This window comes from Castor canadensis, chromosome 13 (assembly GCF_047511655.1).
Source record: "Castor canadensis chromosome 13, mCasCan1.hap1v2, whole genome shotgun sequence".
NCBI lineage: Eukaryota > Metazoa > Chordata > Mammalia > Rodentia > Castoridae > Castor > Castor canadensis.
Window position 1 is genome coordinate 64,883,782 of NC_133398.1, and position 17,831 is coordinate 64,901,612.

Below are 17,831 nucleotides of genomic sequence, written 5' to 3' on the forward strand. Positions count from 1 at the left end.
CCATGGACAAAAGACAGGATATAATATATACTAAAATATCAATATTTTCACATGGATAACTGATAATTCTCTTCCTTCATAAATTTCTGATAATGAACACAGGACATGTAAAAGGTTTAACAGTGCCACACACTTAGATAATCTTTAAAACTTAACATCCTAAGTGTATCATTTAGGCTGAATAACAACCATCTGAAAAGTAGGACTTATGTGAGTCATACAAAGCTTCCATATTAAAAAACCAGAATTAAAATCCATTTAGGTATGAAAAGTCCACATTGATTCAGAAAATAAATTTAGTACCTAATCCAAAGTCTACGTGATTCAATTTTCTTCAATGCAATGAGAATAAATGAGCCCAGATTCTGTACAATCTGTTTTTCTTTTTCTTTTTTAGACAGGGCTACCCTGGAACTCACTGTGTAGCCCAGGCTGGCCTAAAACCCAAGATCTTCCTGCCTCTGCCTCCCAGTGCTAGAATTACAGGCATGCACCATCACACCTGGCTTCACAATCTTCTATAGACTCTTCCAATGTGATTAGCAATACCTAGTTTCCTGCAACATATGGAAAACTGAGAAACTGACCAAATATTATCAAATACAGCAAAACAAGAATGATACTGGATAATAACTTCAAATTAAAAATTCATTTTAATGTATTGTTTACCCATGTCAGTTCTGAATAAAGTGAACTTGAAATTTCACCCTTTGTACCCTGCTTATCTTGAAATCCAAATAATATTTTAGTTAAATGCAAAGAAAAAAACCAAAACTTTGCCCATCCAAAAAGCAATTTTAATTATAGGAAGCTCTATATTTATAAAATGCAAGTCTGGAGCTAGTGGTGTAAGGGTGTAGCTCAGTAATAGAGCAAGTGCTTAGCATGTGCAATGTCTGGGGTTCAATTCCCAGAACCACCACCACCAAAGACAAAACATAAGCATAATTTTGATATATTTATCAGACTTGCACAAGAAATAAACAAAATTTAAAGTAAATTCAAAACAATCCAAAAGTAGCAAGTTCTAAGCTGTTTTGAGTTTAGCTTAAAAAAAGTTAGCATTTAATAAAATTCCAACAAAGCCAGAGACAGTATCATTTGTGTACTGTTCTATTCATTATACCTAGTACAAATACATGCTAGATATGAAAATATTCATTAAATGAATGAAGTATCCATGGCATGAATGAACTTTTTTTTTTGGTGGTATTGGGGCTTGAACTCATGGCCTAGCACTCTTCCACTTGAGCCATGCCCAAATAAGTACTTGTAAATTAAAAAAAAAAAAATTACTAATAAAATTTCAAATACTTATGACAATTACTGAATTCCATTTTTAAAAAGCCAACAAATCTGTTTACCCTCTTCAACCAACAAAGAAGGTTAAATGCAGCTTTAAAAGTACTACTGTATGAATAACACAGTAGCCTTTTTATAATTCAAGTGCTAGGTCCTAATGTGCTTCTAAATGGAGAAACAGAGTCTTAATGTAAGATTGACTTGCAAGCTTATACAACTAAGCAGCGGTTTAATTGGAATTTGAAACCAGGTCTAATGACAAAGCTAAAATCTTGTTTTTGTGTTCCTAACTGCTAGACCACATCGGAACAACACTAAAATCTTTAACATATATATTATATATACATTATATATACATATTAATATGAAGTACAAGAACTACTAAATATGGGCTGGTAGAGTGGCTCAAGTGAAAAAGCAGCTACCTAACAAGTGTGAGGCCCTGAGTTCAAACCCCAGTATGCCAAAAAAAAAAAAACACCTATTAAATAAAGCCCAGCATGATGGCACATGACTGCAATCACAGTATTAGGGAGGCTAAGATAAGAGGATCACAAATTTGAGGCCAGTCTGGGCTAAATAGTGAGACTCTATCTCAAAAAAAAAAAAAAAAAAAACCAAACAACAGTGTTTTTCTTTTTCTATTAAAGAGAAGGGAGAGAGAGTGTGTGCGTGTGCGTGTGTTTAAGTTATGTAGTTAACAGCCAAATCAGTAACACTGAAAATAAAAAGTAAAGACCTGCTGAAAGAAGTATTTCTCATGATGCTTTTTGGAAGTAGACTGGGGAGGGAGAGGCTCACAAGTTTACTAAAGGTTGGCAGATTGGCTCAAGTAGTAAAGTGCCTGTTTAGAAAGCACGAGGTCCTGAATTTGAATCTCAGTACCACCAAAAAAAGAAAAAGAAAGAGCCGCGTACCAGTGGCTCACACCTGTAATCCTAGCTACTCAGGAGGCAGAGATCAGGAGAATCGCAGTTTGAAGCCAGTCCAGGCAAAAAGTTCTCAAGACCCTATCTTGAAAAACCCTTCACAAAAATAGGGCTAGAGGAGTGCTCAAGGCGAAGGTCCTGAGTTTGGTACCACACACACACACACACACACACACACACACACACACACACTCTCTCTCTCTCTCTCTCTCTCTCTCTCTCTCCAATAAAGGAGGTATGAGGAAGGGATGTAAGAGTTGAATTTAAAAAGCTACCAATGGCCAAAACTAGAAAATTTGAGCATCAGTCCATGCTAATATAACTGAATATATAAATGGGGAAAAGACAAATCTCCCATGTTGAAGAATTCCCAATAATTTCTGTAGATATTCTGCCCTCAAGGCATTGAAGTACATAACTTCCTACTCCTTAAGTGTAGTCTGTATATAGTGACTTCTTCTCAAAGAGTACAGTATGAAAAAGAGGAGAAAGGCAATTTAACAGTGGAGAAACCTGACAAATATTACCTTAGCCAGGTGACTGAGGTTCCTATCAACAGTGTTAAGTACCTACTAATGTAATTACATCTAACAAATATAGAATGTTGACAGTACCTGCCCTAGATGTGATTGACAAAAATTGCACTTTATCTCTGTGATCTTCTACCCCCAAACACATGAACCTAGTCGAATGGTAAGAAAAATAACACATGAATCCTACTGAGATTTTATTTTTAGTACTGAGTATCGAACCCAGAGCCTCCTGAATGCTAGGCAAATGCTCTACCACATAAGCCATGCTCCCAGCCTCTTTTTTTTTTCATTTTTGAGACAGGATCTCCTTAACTTTGCCCAATGGCCTCAAACTTGTGATCCTCCTCTGACTATCTCCCAAGTAGGTAGGATTACAGGAATGTCATTCACACTTGACTGTAATGGAGGAAATTCTAAAAATTATCTGACCAGTCCTTAAAACTTTCAAGGTAATGAGAAACAAGGAAATTCAAGAACTCTCGCAGCTGAGAGGAACTTAAAGAGATATTATGATTAAATGGAGTGGAGTGCGGTGCCGGGTGCTGGTGGCTCATATCCATAATCCTAGCTACTTGGGAGGAAGAGATCAGGAGGACTGTGGTTTGAAGCCAGTCTGGAAAAATAGTTCAAGAGTCCCTATCTCGAAAATATCCAACACAAAAAAGTGCTGGCAGAGTGGCTCAAATGGTAGAGCGCCTGCTTAGCAGGCATGAGACCCTGAGTTCAAACCTCAGTACCACTCAAAAAAAAAAAATGCAGAGTGGAAATATAGAATGGAAAAAAGATATTAAGTAAAAGCTAAGGAAATACAGCTTGTTAACTGTAACAAATGTACCATATTAATGTAAGATATTAATATTAGAGACTGAGTGTTGGGTATATGGGAACTCTCAGTACTATCTTCCCAATTTTACTAAAAATCTAAAACTGTTCTGTTATAGTTTGAATATGAAATGTCCCTACAAGCTCATGTATTGAATACCTGCTCCCTAGCTAGTGGAGCTACTTGGGAAGTTCTGCAAACTTTACCCAGCAGGTGATGTTGGAGGAAACACGCCAGGTCACTGAGGGTATGTCTTACAAGGTTATACCTGGTTCCCAGTTTCTTCCTAACTCTCTGCTTCCTATCCACCATGAAATGTAGAACCACACATTCCTTTAGCCATATTGTTCTGCCCAATCTCACAGGGCTAAATAACCCTCTGAATCATAAGCCAAAATAAATGTTCCTCCTTTAAGTTGTACTCTCAGTTACTTTGGTGACAAGTATGAAAAGTACCTAATATAGAAAGTTGGTTCCAGAGAAATGTGGTCAAACCTGACCACGGGGTTCTTTGGAATTCGTCTGTCACAATAATTTGGAAAAGTTTGGAGATGAAAACTAGAGAAACCTTAGAATGACATAGCAGACCTTAATGAACAATTCTGGTATGAGCTCAGAAGACCAGAATGCCAAAGGAACTCAGACAGGGTTCATGAAGTTTCAGATGGGAACACAAACTCTTATTGGGACTTGAACTACAGGCCTTTTGTGTTACATTATGGTGAAGAACTTGTCTAAATTTTGTCCAGGCCCTCAGACTCTGTAGGAATTTAAGACGGGGAAATAATTAATTGGCAGAGGAAGTTTCATGGCAACCCAGTATTCAGACTATGGATTGGGTTTTGCTAGCTGTATTTGGCCAAAGTTACAATAAGAATCCAGGCCAAAAGGCAGAGCAGAAGGTTGGAAAAACCTACAATTTGGTCAGAAAAGTCAGTGTAAAGCTGGGGGTAAGGAAGGAATGGTTTCTGAAGAGACAGATGTCCTTACAAAGAAGCCAAGAGCCCCATAATTTCAATCATGTTATATACATATTTATTCATATATACATACACACATATTTTATATCTAGATTCTGCATGAGAGAAAATGCACAAACATTGTCTTTCTCAATCTGATTTATTTCACTTGACATTATCTCCAATTCCATCCATTTTCCTGCAACTGACATAATTTCATTTTTCTTTATGGCTAAACAAAACTCCATTGTGTATATGTACCACATTTTGCCCACATTTTCTTTATCCATTCATCAGTTGAAAGGCATCCAAGCTGATTCCATAGCTTGGCTACTGTGAACAATGTTGCAATAAACATAGGTGTGCAGGTGTCTCTACCGTATCCTGATTTATATTCCTTCAGATATATGCTCGAGTGTTATCAACAGACCATATGTAATTCTACGGTTAGTTTTTTTTGAGGAACCTCCATACTGATTTCCACAATGGCTATACTAATTAACATTCTCACCAGCAGTGTATGAGGGTTCCTTTCCCCCTGAATCCTCACCAGCATTTGTTATTATTTGTGTTCTTGGTGACAGCCGTTTTGACTGGTGTGAGATGAAATTGCAATGCCATTTTGATTTGCATTTTTTTTATGGCCAGGGATGTTGAACATTTCATGTATTTACTGGCCATTTGTACTTTTTTTACTTTTCAATCCATTTACCCATTTTTAATGGGTAAGAGAGGAAAGGGAAAGAGAATGATTGGAGGGGGGTAAATAACAGAAATACCTCGTGTCTATGTATGAAGACGGCATAAGAAAACCCATGAAAAATGGGAGGTGAGGGGACGGAGAAGAGAGTAATAGAGGGAGTTAATGTAATCAAAGTACAATATGCATGTGTAAAATACCAAAGGTGAAATCCCTTTGTACAATTAATATAAAGGAAGAGAGGGAGGGAGGGGGCAAGGCAGGAAGGAAGGAAGGACGGACAGATGTCAACTATTATGCATCAGGATATTAGGAAAGATCCTTTAAGGACATCTCAGGAACTAGCTTGACCCTCACAGACTCAAGACTTAATGGTTAACTCCACTGAAAAACTTTCCTTTGAGAAGACAGTACCTCTGAGGTACCCTGAAGCATGCACTACTTTGCGTGGCGGAATGATACCCTACATTCATGCCAGGAGCTTAGACTCCCTGCCAACAAAAGCCACAAGCACTAAGTAGAACCAAGAAAGAGGATGTGGGCTGCAAACAGCAAGGTCATAGGGGTGGGGTTTCCCAAGCTCACTGAAGTTCACATCATTACACCATGTACCCAATATGCTAGACATGAAGATACAGAATTTAAATTTACCCTGCTGAGTTTCAGTCCTGCTTTGGCCAAATCCTTCCTCGCTATTCTCCCCTTTAGGAATAAGAATGTTTGCTCTGTGCCACTGTATCTTAGAAAAATGTAACTTTATTTTTTACTTTATAGGGATTCAAAGTTAAGTGTATGTCTTGAATCTCAGAAGACTGAATTTGCAGACAGACTGACCAATACACACACACACACACACACACACACACACACACAGAGTATCTCTTATCCAAAGCCATCACCATGTATATCCCATTGCTCTTTGACCCAGAAGTATTGGCCAAAATAAACCTTTTCTCCCCCCTATTAATTCACCCAGTCTGTGCTACTGTACTATTAGCAAGAGAAAACAGACTAAGACAAGTATCTACAAGATAGATGAAATGAATGGGTGATATAGACAAAACGGCAATTTGGCTTTCAGTGCTTTAAAACAGAAAGACAACAGAAGTGATTCTTTCAAAAATTCCACCAAAAAAGGAATCACAATTGGTCATCATTATACCCCCCAACACCTAGAACAATACTTGTCACGTTTGGGTTCCTAAAGAAATGTTGCTGAGGAGAAACAGAAGAGAGAGAAAGGAAGGAATGGAAGGAGGGAGGGATGAAGACATAGGGCACCCATTTTAATATATTCCCAGATTTTACCTTTTGTTTTTGTAATTTTTCTCCTCACTTTGAAAATACCCACCTTATTCATTGCTCATAATGTTCTAAGATACTTATTTTCCCAGCTTTCCCAGGTATCCATAAACAGTATCTTTGCCTTCCTTAATATTACACTTTATTTTGCTCTGCCTCACTGCATTATCTAGTACTTACACAATAATGTTAAATAACAGCAACATTAGTTGCTTTCTTGACTGGCTCCTGTCTTTAAGGGGAATGGATCTAGTTTTTTCCCATTAAGCATGATGTCATGTGTGGTTTGACATATTCAATTCTATTCAAAATCATGAATGAACTCGAATTTGTATTTAGATGTACAAAACATTTTAAATTAGATTTACCTTTAGTTTATTGACATAATGAATTAAACTAAAACATGATAATGAACTATCTCCACTTTCTAACAAACTGCATTTTGTAAAGGTAGTAAGTCTTTAAATATGTAGTTATAATTCTATTTGTTAATATAACTTAGCTTTTCATCAATGTTAGGGCTGCTCATGTGCTTTTGTTCATGTTTAGCATCAGTGTTTAAGCTAAACTTGTAAAGCAATGGGGACCTAAGTCTTTAAATATGTAGTTATAATTCTATTTGCTAATATAACTTAGCTTTTCATCCATGTGTTGGGGATGCTCATGTACTTTTGGTCACATTTAGTTATCAGTGTTTAAGCTCAATTTGAAAAGCAATAGGGAGTTTTCCTTCTTTCTTGATGCTGTGGGTCAATTTAAGGTAAATTCAAAATTATCTACTCCTTATAAGTTTAACATAATTATCAGTGTAGCTACCCAAGGACCTAAGCCTGATTTATTTTGTGGGCGGGGGGAGAAAGGTGTTCCTTGTTTGTTTTTTGTTTTTTTAAAGATAAATTTGCTACTCCTTCCTTCCTTTCTTTACTCCCTCCCCACTCCGCACCATAGGTACAGGGGTTTATACTTAGGATCTTGTGCTATAAGAGCTCTTACCACTTGAGTCACACCCCTTAGCCCTTTTAGTTTTATTTTTCAGATAGGGTCTCTTGCTTTTAACCTGTGCTGGCCTTGGAATGTGATCCTGATCTCCACCTTCCGAGTAGCTGGGATCAAAGGCATGAGCCACTGCTCCTGGCTCTCCACTAATTTTCTTTCTTTTTTATTTATTTACTTATTTATTTATTGGTGGTACTGGGGTATGAACTCAAGAGCCTTATGCTTGCTAGGCAGGCGTTCTACTGCTTGAGCCACAATGCAGCCCTTTTTGCTTTAGGTATTTTTCAAATAAGGTCGCACCATTTATGCCTAGGCTGACCTGGACTACTACCCTTCATTTGCTTCCCAAGTAGCTGGGGTGACAGGTGTGTGGGCTACCACACCCAGCTTTTATTGGTTGAAATGGGGTCTCTCTAACTCTTTGCCTGAGTTAGCCTTGAACCAGGATTCTCCCATGTAGCCAGGATTATAGGTACGAGCCACAGCTCCCAGCCTTCCTTGCTAGTTTTCTTGAATTCTTTCATATTTATTTATGTTTGCATTTCCCACAGTTCCAAAATTATTATCAATTTGCATTTTCTTATTTTTATCCATTAATTTTTAATCTTCAAAACACTTTGAAAATCTCAGTCTAAGTGTACCAATTTATCCCAACTGGTAAGAAAATGAGTTATAAAGAGAGGAAAGGATGAAATAAAACTATCATTCAATTTATTATAATAGAATTTGAAAATGTTGCCAGATATAAAAGTCAATAAATAAGTTAGTTGACTGCACTTCTATAAATCACCATTTTAAAAGATAACCATTTATAATAGCATCAAAAATATAAAGCTACCAGAAATAAATCAAACAAGATCTGTAAAAGAGAACTCATTAACATGTCAAAGATCTAAAGTAATGGAGAGGTCTATCATGTTCATGAATTAAGACTCAATATCGTAAAGATGTCAATTCTTCAAGGTAATTTACAGATGCAATCCCCCACTGAAGTCCTAATAGATTGTTTTGAGCTTTGGTAAACTAATTCTAACACTTTTTAATTGCAAGTGTTTAGAGCCAAAAAGCAAAGCACCCTGGAAGTGGAATGAAACTTGGGAACTCGGAGAAATCCAAAAAGTCTACAAGGCTATATAGTACTTAGAACAGTTATGGGCACAGGGATAGACAATAGACCAATGGAACAAAAGAAAGTAGTTTGACAGCTTCGTTTGAGTGAACAATCAGCACCTCTATTCGTGGGTAGAAATTTCTAAGGCAATTCTTGAACATGTGTGCCAAGATACACATAGGTTAAAGAGCACTCTTAAAAACAGCTGAAGCTGGAAACAGCCCAAACATGTATTAATTATGTACTAGATAAATGGTAACACGCAAATAAAATGGAATATAACAGTGCCAAAAAGTAAAGTCAAAAATGATCATAAAAGTCAGAATGAGTAGATTACCTTTTAGAGAGAGAGGGGAGATATGTTCTGATAGGGCATAAGGAGGCTTTAAAAAGGTACTAGCATTATTCTGCTTCTTAGCCGTGGTGGAATTAAACAGGTATTTGCTTTTGTTTTTTTTTTTTATTGTTATGCTGGGTGGGGGTACATTGTGGCATTTACAAAAGTTCTTACACTGTATCAAATACATCATATTTGAACTCACCATCTCCACCATTCTCCTTAATCCCCCCTCCCCCGATTCCTGAAATAATTAACAGGTATCATTTTTCCATTTACATACATGTGTAAACAGTATTTGCAATTATTCTTTAAACCTTACATATACACTTTACATGCCTATACAGTTCACAACAAATTTTTAAAGACTTAAAAGTTTAACAGCCCAATCTTTACTTTCAAATGTTTACTTACTCACAACATCGTGAAAAGAACAGACATCTATATTCTCACAATTAACAAGGAGAGGAGTCTGAAGCCAACATACCTTGTATAGTCCAAAGCCAGGATCAATAAGACAAACACGAGCTGATGTAGAAGGCTGACTGGAAGCTCCCACCCTTGTAGTTTTCTTCACTTTAGGTGGACTATTAGAACACGGTTTAGCTGATACATCATTCTGCTTGGATGTGCTAGGAAGATCGGAGTCTGGACGAACTAGTAGCTGAACTATATCATTCAGTCCAACATCATAGTCAAATAAAGTATATCCATTTTCTAACTAGAAAAAAAAAAAAGAAAAATTCATTGAAATGCTTCTCTCAAAACTTACCTTTCTACATTTTTTAGTTGCCCAAATGTCCTAGCTAACCTATTAAAATTCATAGGACTGCAATTTAATGCCCTTGAAATCACTCTTACAGCCTTTGATGTATCTTCTCTGAACCCCAATAAATTCTTAAGAACTACATAAGTACTATTCCATATTGGATAAGTCAAAAAAAAAAAAAACCAAAAAACTAAAATTTGTAACTAACAAGAAACACTGCTAGCCATTAAAAACTCAAGATCCTCCTGCCTCAGCCTCACAAGTGCTGGGATTTCAGTTGTGTGCCATCATGCCTGGCTTTCTCACCAAATTTTGTGCATTTTAATGAACAGCACCTGAATCTAATGCAAGGTAAAAAAGGTGAATTTTGAAAACAAGTTATTTCACGACCTGTGTTCATAAAGACATCAAGTCAAATACTTTATATTTTCAATCATTGCTGATAACCTTTTAAGTCAACCAGGAAAAAAAAGAAACAGAAATAATTATTATAACTCTGTTTATGCTATATTTCATTTGTCTGAAGTTCTCTCATTCTATTCACCGGCAAAGATTATCAAGTTTATCATGAAGTTTTACAGGAGAAATAGCAAATAACCTTGCAACTCATCCATATTTTGAGAGTGTTATGAATTTGTATCCCCCCAAACACAAATTTTGAAGTTCTACTCCAGAGTAGCTCAATGGACTTAGGATGTAGCTCAGTGACAGGCCACCTACTTAGTGTACACAAGGTCCTACGGCCAATCCCTTCCTACACACATACACAAACCATGCCTCAGAATGTTATCTTATTTTGAAATAGGGTCTTTAGAGGTGATTAAAGAATACATTTGACTAAATAAGTGCAAAACCTATTGCTCTGGACTGAATTATGTCCTCCCAAAATTTGTATGGTGAAGTCCTAACCCCCAGTGCATTAGATTGTGGTCCTCCTTGGAGATAGGATCTTTAAAAAGGTAATTAAGTTAGGTGAATTCATTAGGTTAAGTCTCTAATGCGGTATGACTGGTATCCATATAAAAAGGGAAAATGTGGACACAGACACACTGCAGGAAGGCCATGTAAAGACACACAGGGAAAAGTAGGCCATGTAACTGGAGTAATAAATCTTCAAGCATGTCTATACTTCTTTGTAGAACTGAGAAAAATTTCTGTGGTTCTGAGCCACCTAGAGTTCTGATACTTCGTTACAGAAGCACTAGCAAACTAAGTCTCTATTTTGCTTCTGTATAATGTTGTCAGCTTATTTCACTATGCTACAAGAAAACTAAAATTATTACCACAACTATCATTTTCCCATGAGCATGACCAATTTAAACATTGCTCACTTCCTCTTTACATGTAATATTCATCACCATTCACAACTGTCTAACACAAATAACCCAATATTTGAGAAGCCAATGTGAGTCAATGCCCTGTATAGCTATCCTTATCTCAACCAGCAAAACCCTTTGTTCCTTCCTATTATTGCTTATACTCTCTCTACAACAAAATTAGAGATAAGGGCAAAATAGTTTCTGCTGGGTATTGAGGGGGGGAGCGGGAGGGGGTGGAGTGGGTGGTAAGGGAGGGGGTAGGGGCAGGGGGGAGAAATAAACCAAGCCTTGTATGCACATATGAATAATAAAAGAAAAATGAAAAAAAAAAAAAAAAAAGAAAAAAATAAGTCTGTCCTTTAATTGTATACTTACAAATGTACGAGATCAGTGATTTTATTCAGGTGGTCCAATTACACACACAGTCCAATTCCACAGGTTGCAAGCATTCATATTTATTAAAAAGAACAAGGGATCAAGAATTTCACAAACTGCCTAGAAGAGGAATTAAATTAGGTACTATCTCACAGATTAGTTAGGGGTTTAGTCACTTGCTTAGCCTAGGGGCTTAGCTCAAGTGGTAGCGCACACTTGCTTAGCATGTGCAATCTTAGGTTTGATCCCCAGCAACACACACAGGCACGCAGACACACAAAGTATGTTTAGCCTAAATAACCCTAAGTATCTCAAGGCAATAAGCAGATAAACCATCATATGAACAGGGATGTTAATATACTTTACTAAAAACAACAAAGAACTCTATCCTGAAGGGGAGCGGGAAGGGACGACTCGAGCAAAAACTGAATTTAAACCTTCATTCTGACAGTCTCCAACAGTCAAAAAACAAAACAAAACAAAACAAGAACCTCCTACCTACTTCTGGAAGAGCTGACAAAGTACAACTTGACTAAACATAAAACTGATGAATGTTCTGACAAAAGAAAAAAAAACTGCCCTGTTTAATGAAGAAAATACAAGATTCTGTAACAGTATGAAATACTGGTAGGTATTCCCAAAAAATGAAGACAGCCGTTAAAAAGGTAAAATAAAGATGACATGGTAGCGCAAGCCTGGAACCCCAGCACTTGGGAGGATGAGGCAAGAGGATCGCCCATTTGAGCCATTCTGGCTGGGACTTAAAACAGAGAGAGAGAGAAATTAAAGGTGTTTCCATATGCATTTTAAAAAATCTCTTTGTTGGTGGAGGTTTTGTTTTTGGTGGTTTTGGGATTTTAACTCAGGACATTATATTTACTAGGCAGGCGCTCTGCCACTTGAACCACATTCTCAGCCTCTTCTCTTTAATTACTTTGTCCAGATAGGGTCTCCTGCTTTTTGTCCAGGGCCATATTGGACATCTATCTCATACCTATGCCTCCCAAGTAGCTGGGATAACAGTATGAAACACTGCATCCAGCTTCTACATTTTTCTAGTGAAGTTTGAGGCAGAGTCTGAGGGACCTTGGGGGCATTCAACCCCTCTGACTAGTTTCTACCGAATGATTGTCAAGAGTAAATACAAATTGCTTCAAATGATACTTTTTCTAAACTTGGCTTGACAGGAAAAGTAATGTATAAGCATTTCAAGGCATGAAGCATTATAATAAAAGTTATAACCCCCTTTCTTCATGCTTATGATGACACACTTTTCCCTAGATTACATGCTCATCCCTAATTCACAGACATCCTTCCAGTCTTCCTAAAACAATCATTATTCACCGCATAGCAAATCACACACAGCTTTATTCTCCAAAGCTCCATATTGTAAAGAGCTGTTATGTGTTGGAATGAAAAATTCTGAAATTCTTCCATAATTAACCGAAGTACGGACTGAAAATTATCTGCATTCTAATTATGCTGAGTGGGGGACGAAGGGATGAGTTCATGTAGGAATTACAAACACCTAAGTGCTTCAGGCATGTACTACAGTCCATCAATGTCTCATAGAAGTATATGTTTGAGGACTGCCATACTGGAATTTGAAATGCAAGACTTTCAATTCTGAATCAGGAATGGTTAGGCCTTTGTTTTCTCAAATTTTACTTTTGAATTTGTGCTGGGTTGAAGAAAACAATTCCAAGAAGCAGGAAGAAGTCCAACAATGAGCAAGGGAAAAGTAGAAAGAAAAAAAAACCCAGTGGCAGTGGCCCAAAAGGTAGCGGGAGAAGTCACTTCCAAGGGGCTAGGGATGGCAAGGGATCTAAGAGGAGAGCTTAACAACTTTCATGTATCTTTCACATCACAATATATATATGTATGTGTGTGTGTATGTGTATATATACATGAGCACATATTCCTTTGAATAGGCAAATATACTTTTTACTTCATGTGAAAAGAATATGAAGGCAAAAGGCAACTCAGTTTTTCTTTACCTGTGTCCTACTCCATAACTACAATCTATTTAAGACTATCCCAATAGTGATGACAAGAGAAGAAAGGGAAGAGCACTTTCAAAGTAAGAGCTCCAGATTCCCAAAAGATTTGGAGATCAAAGCCCAGTGTGGTAGTGCATATAATCCCAGGACTTGGGAGGCTGAGTCAGGAGGATGGAAAGTTTGGGACCAGCCTGAGCTATATAGATTGTGAGACCCTGTCTCAAAAAAAAAAAAAAAATTGAGATCCACCAACAGAAGTCTTTAAAAAGATCCAATCCCCACAGTGCCTCAAATTCAATTTCCCAGACAAGAAAGTCCAAATACTATAATAAGAAATTACATAGCCGGGCACTGGTGGCTCATGCCTGTAATCCCAGCAGAGATCAGGAGGCAGAAACCAGGAGGATCACGGCTCAAAGTTAGCCTGGGCAAATAGTTCACAAGACCCTATCTCGAAAATACCTAACACAAAAGGGGTGGTGGAGGCTCAAGATGTAGGCCCTGAGTTCAAACCCTGGTACTGCAAAACAAAAAACAAACACCAAAAAAAACCTTACAATTGCTAATCTCTATTTTGACCCTTGAAAGTGGAGTCCAGAGCTGGAGGCATGGCTCAAGTGGTAAAGTAAAAGGCAGAGATCAACCCCAGTACCAGGCCCAAATGCAGAGTTAATTATGCTGTTTCTCAAACGTAATTTGAATATTGATCACCTGAAGACCTTGTTTAAATTCACATTCTGCTTGGGTAGATCTAGTTTGAGGTGACCATGCAAGGGTAAGGCTACTGGTCTTGAGATCCAGAAAGCATACTAAATATGAAACTAGTAGGAGGCTAGCCTCTTAACATTCATTTTCAAATTCTGGTGTTCGTCAGAATCTCCCATGAGGTCTTGTTAAATCTGACTATGTACTTGCAATTCTGAGACGTGCTAAGCATGCATAATAAATATCCACAGGTTGCTGGGCACCGTTGGCTCACACCTGTAATTGTGGCTACTCAGGAGTAAGAGATTAGAAGGATCATGGTTCAAAGCCAGCCCAGGACAAATTGCTGGCAGAGTGGCTCAAGCAGCAGAGCACTAGCCTAGCAATGGAGGAGGCCCAGAGTTCAAACCCTACCATCCCCCAAAAAATCCACAGCTAGTCTAAGTACACATCAAAAATTAAAAGTAGAAGACATAACAAATGGGGGGAGGGGTCAAAATTGTATACATTACATTATCTTGTTTTGTTTTTAAACAGGGTCTGTCACAGAGGATAGCCTCCAGAGTAGGGAATAAGATCCAGCTTGCATAAATTTGTTTTTATTTATGATACTTTTCACTCATTTGGCAACAAAACATCTTGAGAAAGGGGCACCTTTTTTCTAATGAGCACAAAGGTATTTTACAGGACAGGGACAGCCCTGTAGTGCCAATGGTGCTAATCCATAGCTACAGGAACACTATGCTCTCCAAGGATGTGACCCTCCAAAAGCAAACAGAAATAATATTCACTGCCTCAGTCACCGGTCGTTCATAAGGACATAAACACAGTTGGCAGTAATGTCTTCCTTTTCTCTCTCCAAGTCAATGGCTGGCACCAAAAGTCTATCCCTCACCTCTCCTGGTTTATCACTGGGCTGAATAAAAACAAAAAAATCGAAGGAGTGGGTTATTGACTGACCCAGGAGAAGTACAAAGGTTGTTATCCTCAACAGTTTTTCCCAGAATCTGGAACCATCTTCCTGGTTCACTGAGTCTACTTTGTAGCCCTGAATTTAACTAATGTTCACCTTTTCCCCCAAGACACCCAGGTACACTTTATTTTAGCATATCCGATCACTGGACTTCAAGGTTATCAAGGAATAACATCCTTCGTTTCTATCTCTGGTGTTGAAGCTAGAAAATAAAGCTCAGATTCTCAATCACATGTTTTTCACCTGTGATCAAAAGGAAAAAATTAGCCACTGGAGGCATAGAAATATAAAAGTATTTAATACAGGTACAATTATTTCAAAAGCAAAGCTTCTGTTATAAAAAGTTATAACTTTTTACAAGTCAAAAGTACTAAGAAATCAGTATAAAACTGTCTGCAAATGCAAACAAAAACTACTATAACATTTTTTAAAGGGGGAAAAAAACCCATAACAACAAAATCTAGCTCTGTCTTTCCCAGAGTATAATTTGTTACTCTGAAATTTCTGGACAGTATTGTAAGGATAAGCCTATGAAGGGGAGAAAAACATTCCTTCCAAACCTTTTGCCTGTAGATTACTTCTACCGAATCAAAGAGAACTGCATTTATTTCAAACCTCAGGACTAGAGCCAAACTATGGTCTACCAAGTGCAGAATGCCAACTTTTTAGTGGATTAACAATGACAACACAAAGACAAGAAAAATATGACGGGCTTGGATGTCTAGGTATAGACTATGACAGGCTTGTGGGGCAGGAAATATCTCAGACTGACAGAGATGCCCACAAACACCTTCACCACCAAAAACACTTTCAGCCTCCAAGGACTGCTGGCTACACAGCAGTACCGTGTCAGAGCCTAGAAGGGAATGTTCAGAGGTAAGCGGGCAGAAGAATCCTCTGGAAATAAACCCCTGGCCCCATACCCGGCACTTTTAAACCTGGCTCTTGGGTACGTAACCGTTCCTCCACCCCAGGTCTCTAAACTCGTCCAAAACAGACTCCAAATCTGCGATAAGATGCAACCTGGAAACCTTCAGTATGCCCCAAATCCTTCCACAGGGAGGTGGCAGGGCTGAGGTTCCGGCGCCCGAGAGGGAAATGCCAGAGTTCCTATCTCGGACCTGGGAACCCGGGGCACGGAAGCGACGCACGCGCCAGCCGAGTCAGCGCAGCAGGGAAGCCTACTCGCCTCTCCCGCGCTGTGGCATGGCTGCCAGAGCCCGCTACCCTCCACATCCTCCCAGGGGCCCCAGGATCCACGGAGCGCGGGAAGCGAGGAACTCCGGGCGCTGGCAGGCTGTGATTGAGGCTGCTGAACCGCGAGAAAAAAGAAAGAAAGAAAGAAACGGCAAAGTCTGCACGTTCCGGCTGCCCTTACGTCTGAATGCACTAGACGCACCTGTAGTCTGGATGGCAGGGACCCGCTGCACTCGCTCCCCACACACCCCCAAAACACCGCAGGCCCGGGCCCGGACCCTGCGCCTCGCTGTGCTGCCCACGCGAAGCCGAGCCAAGTGCGCCCCGCGCATCCGGCTGTCGGGCCCACCAGTGCTCAGAAGCCCAGCCGCTCCCGCCCTGACTTCGCGAGGGCGCGCCCGCTGCGCCTCACCTGCTTGCCCCGGTAGAAGAGGCGCTGGCATTCGGGCCGCACGTCGAACAGCGCCCAGACCCGCTCGCGTAGCTCCTCGATCGTGGCTTTGCGAGAAACGTCCTCAATGGTGCGCGTCTGGGAGCCGTCGATGGTGCGAACCTGGATCCACATCTTGGTACCGGGTGACGGGGCCGGCCCCCTTTGTCTCCCCCTGTGCTCAGGACGCCGCGCCCCGCCTGGCCCACGCCGCCTCCCGGGCAGCTCTGGATCTCCGCGGCGAGCTAGGGGAGCGAGCGAGTGAGCGAGCGCGCGCACAGGCGAGGAAAGAAATCGACCCGATTCCGGGCCCGACAAGCGGCGGCCCAGACAGCGCGCCCGCCCGGCCCAACTGAGAAGGAGGGAAAACCGGCACCAGCCCGGGGCGCTACCGCAGCCTCCACCTCACAAACAAGAAGAAGCCATGTCTGGAGCGCGCGGAGTGTTTACTTATAGCGCTATAGCTCCCACATGGAGGTCACGGCGCCAACCCGGATCTCGCGAGATCCACGCGGGGCTCCGCCTTAAAGGGACAGCGGCCCCCGGTGCTAAGATAGGCAGAGGCAGGGGGCGGGGCGCGGGGGCGGGGCTGCCGAAAGCCGTTATTTGCCACACCGCCTGCACCTGGGCCCGCCCTGTACCCCTGGGTTTCGGGCTGCTGGTAGTGGTTGTCTAGTTTCGAGGTCGAGGGGGCAGATGGTTCCTCAGGCCTGGCAGATACGGCTCTGTGGGCTCAAAAACACCCGAAATAACGAACGCTGCTGTGCATTTGTGTGGTCATTAGTGGGGGAAAGCACAGCAGGAGTGCTCGGCCGCGCTCGGCCCAACAGCGCCTACCACACGTCCCCCGCGGGACCCCGGGAAAGTCCCGAGGGCGCTGGTGCTTCGTGACACGTTTCCCGCCCCGTCCCACTGCTGAATTCACGCGGACACCGCTTCCGGGGGCTCCTGCCCCGGGGCGGAGGGGGCGGCCTGGGCGCCGCAGGCCGAGTCCTGCTGGGATGGCGCGGGGGTCGCCGCGCTGCCGCTGGGCCTCCGGCCCCGGAGCGGCCTTTGCTGCTCCAGGCACTG

The 17,831-nt window shown here is 40.6% G+C and overlaps 1 protein-coding gene across 3 annotated transcripts in view; it reads right to left on the minus strand.

Annotated features, from left to right (window-relative positions):
* Positions 1-17,259, minus strand: part of Uhrf2 (ubiquitin like with PHD and ring finger domains 2) — a 72,697-nt gene extending 55,438 nt beyond the window's left edge. Inside the window, exons 1-2 of one of the 3 annotated variants that reach the window (XM_074051908.1) lie at positions 16,743-17,256; positions 9,480-9,713 (exon numbers count right to left, since the gene is read on the minus strand). In XM_074051908.1, the coding sequence (XP_073908009.1) occupies positions 9,480-9,713; positions 16,743-16,895 (387 nt within the window). In that variant the 5' untranslated portion in view covers positions 16,896-17,256. Of the gene's footprint in view, positions 1-9,479; positions 9,714-16,742 lie in introns of those variants that run through there. The other 2 variants (XM_074051910.1, XM_074051909.1) reach the window with 2 other exon arrangements.
* Positions 17,260-17,831: the final 572 nt, after the last annotated feature.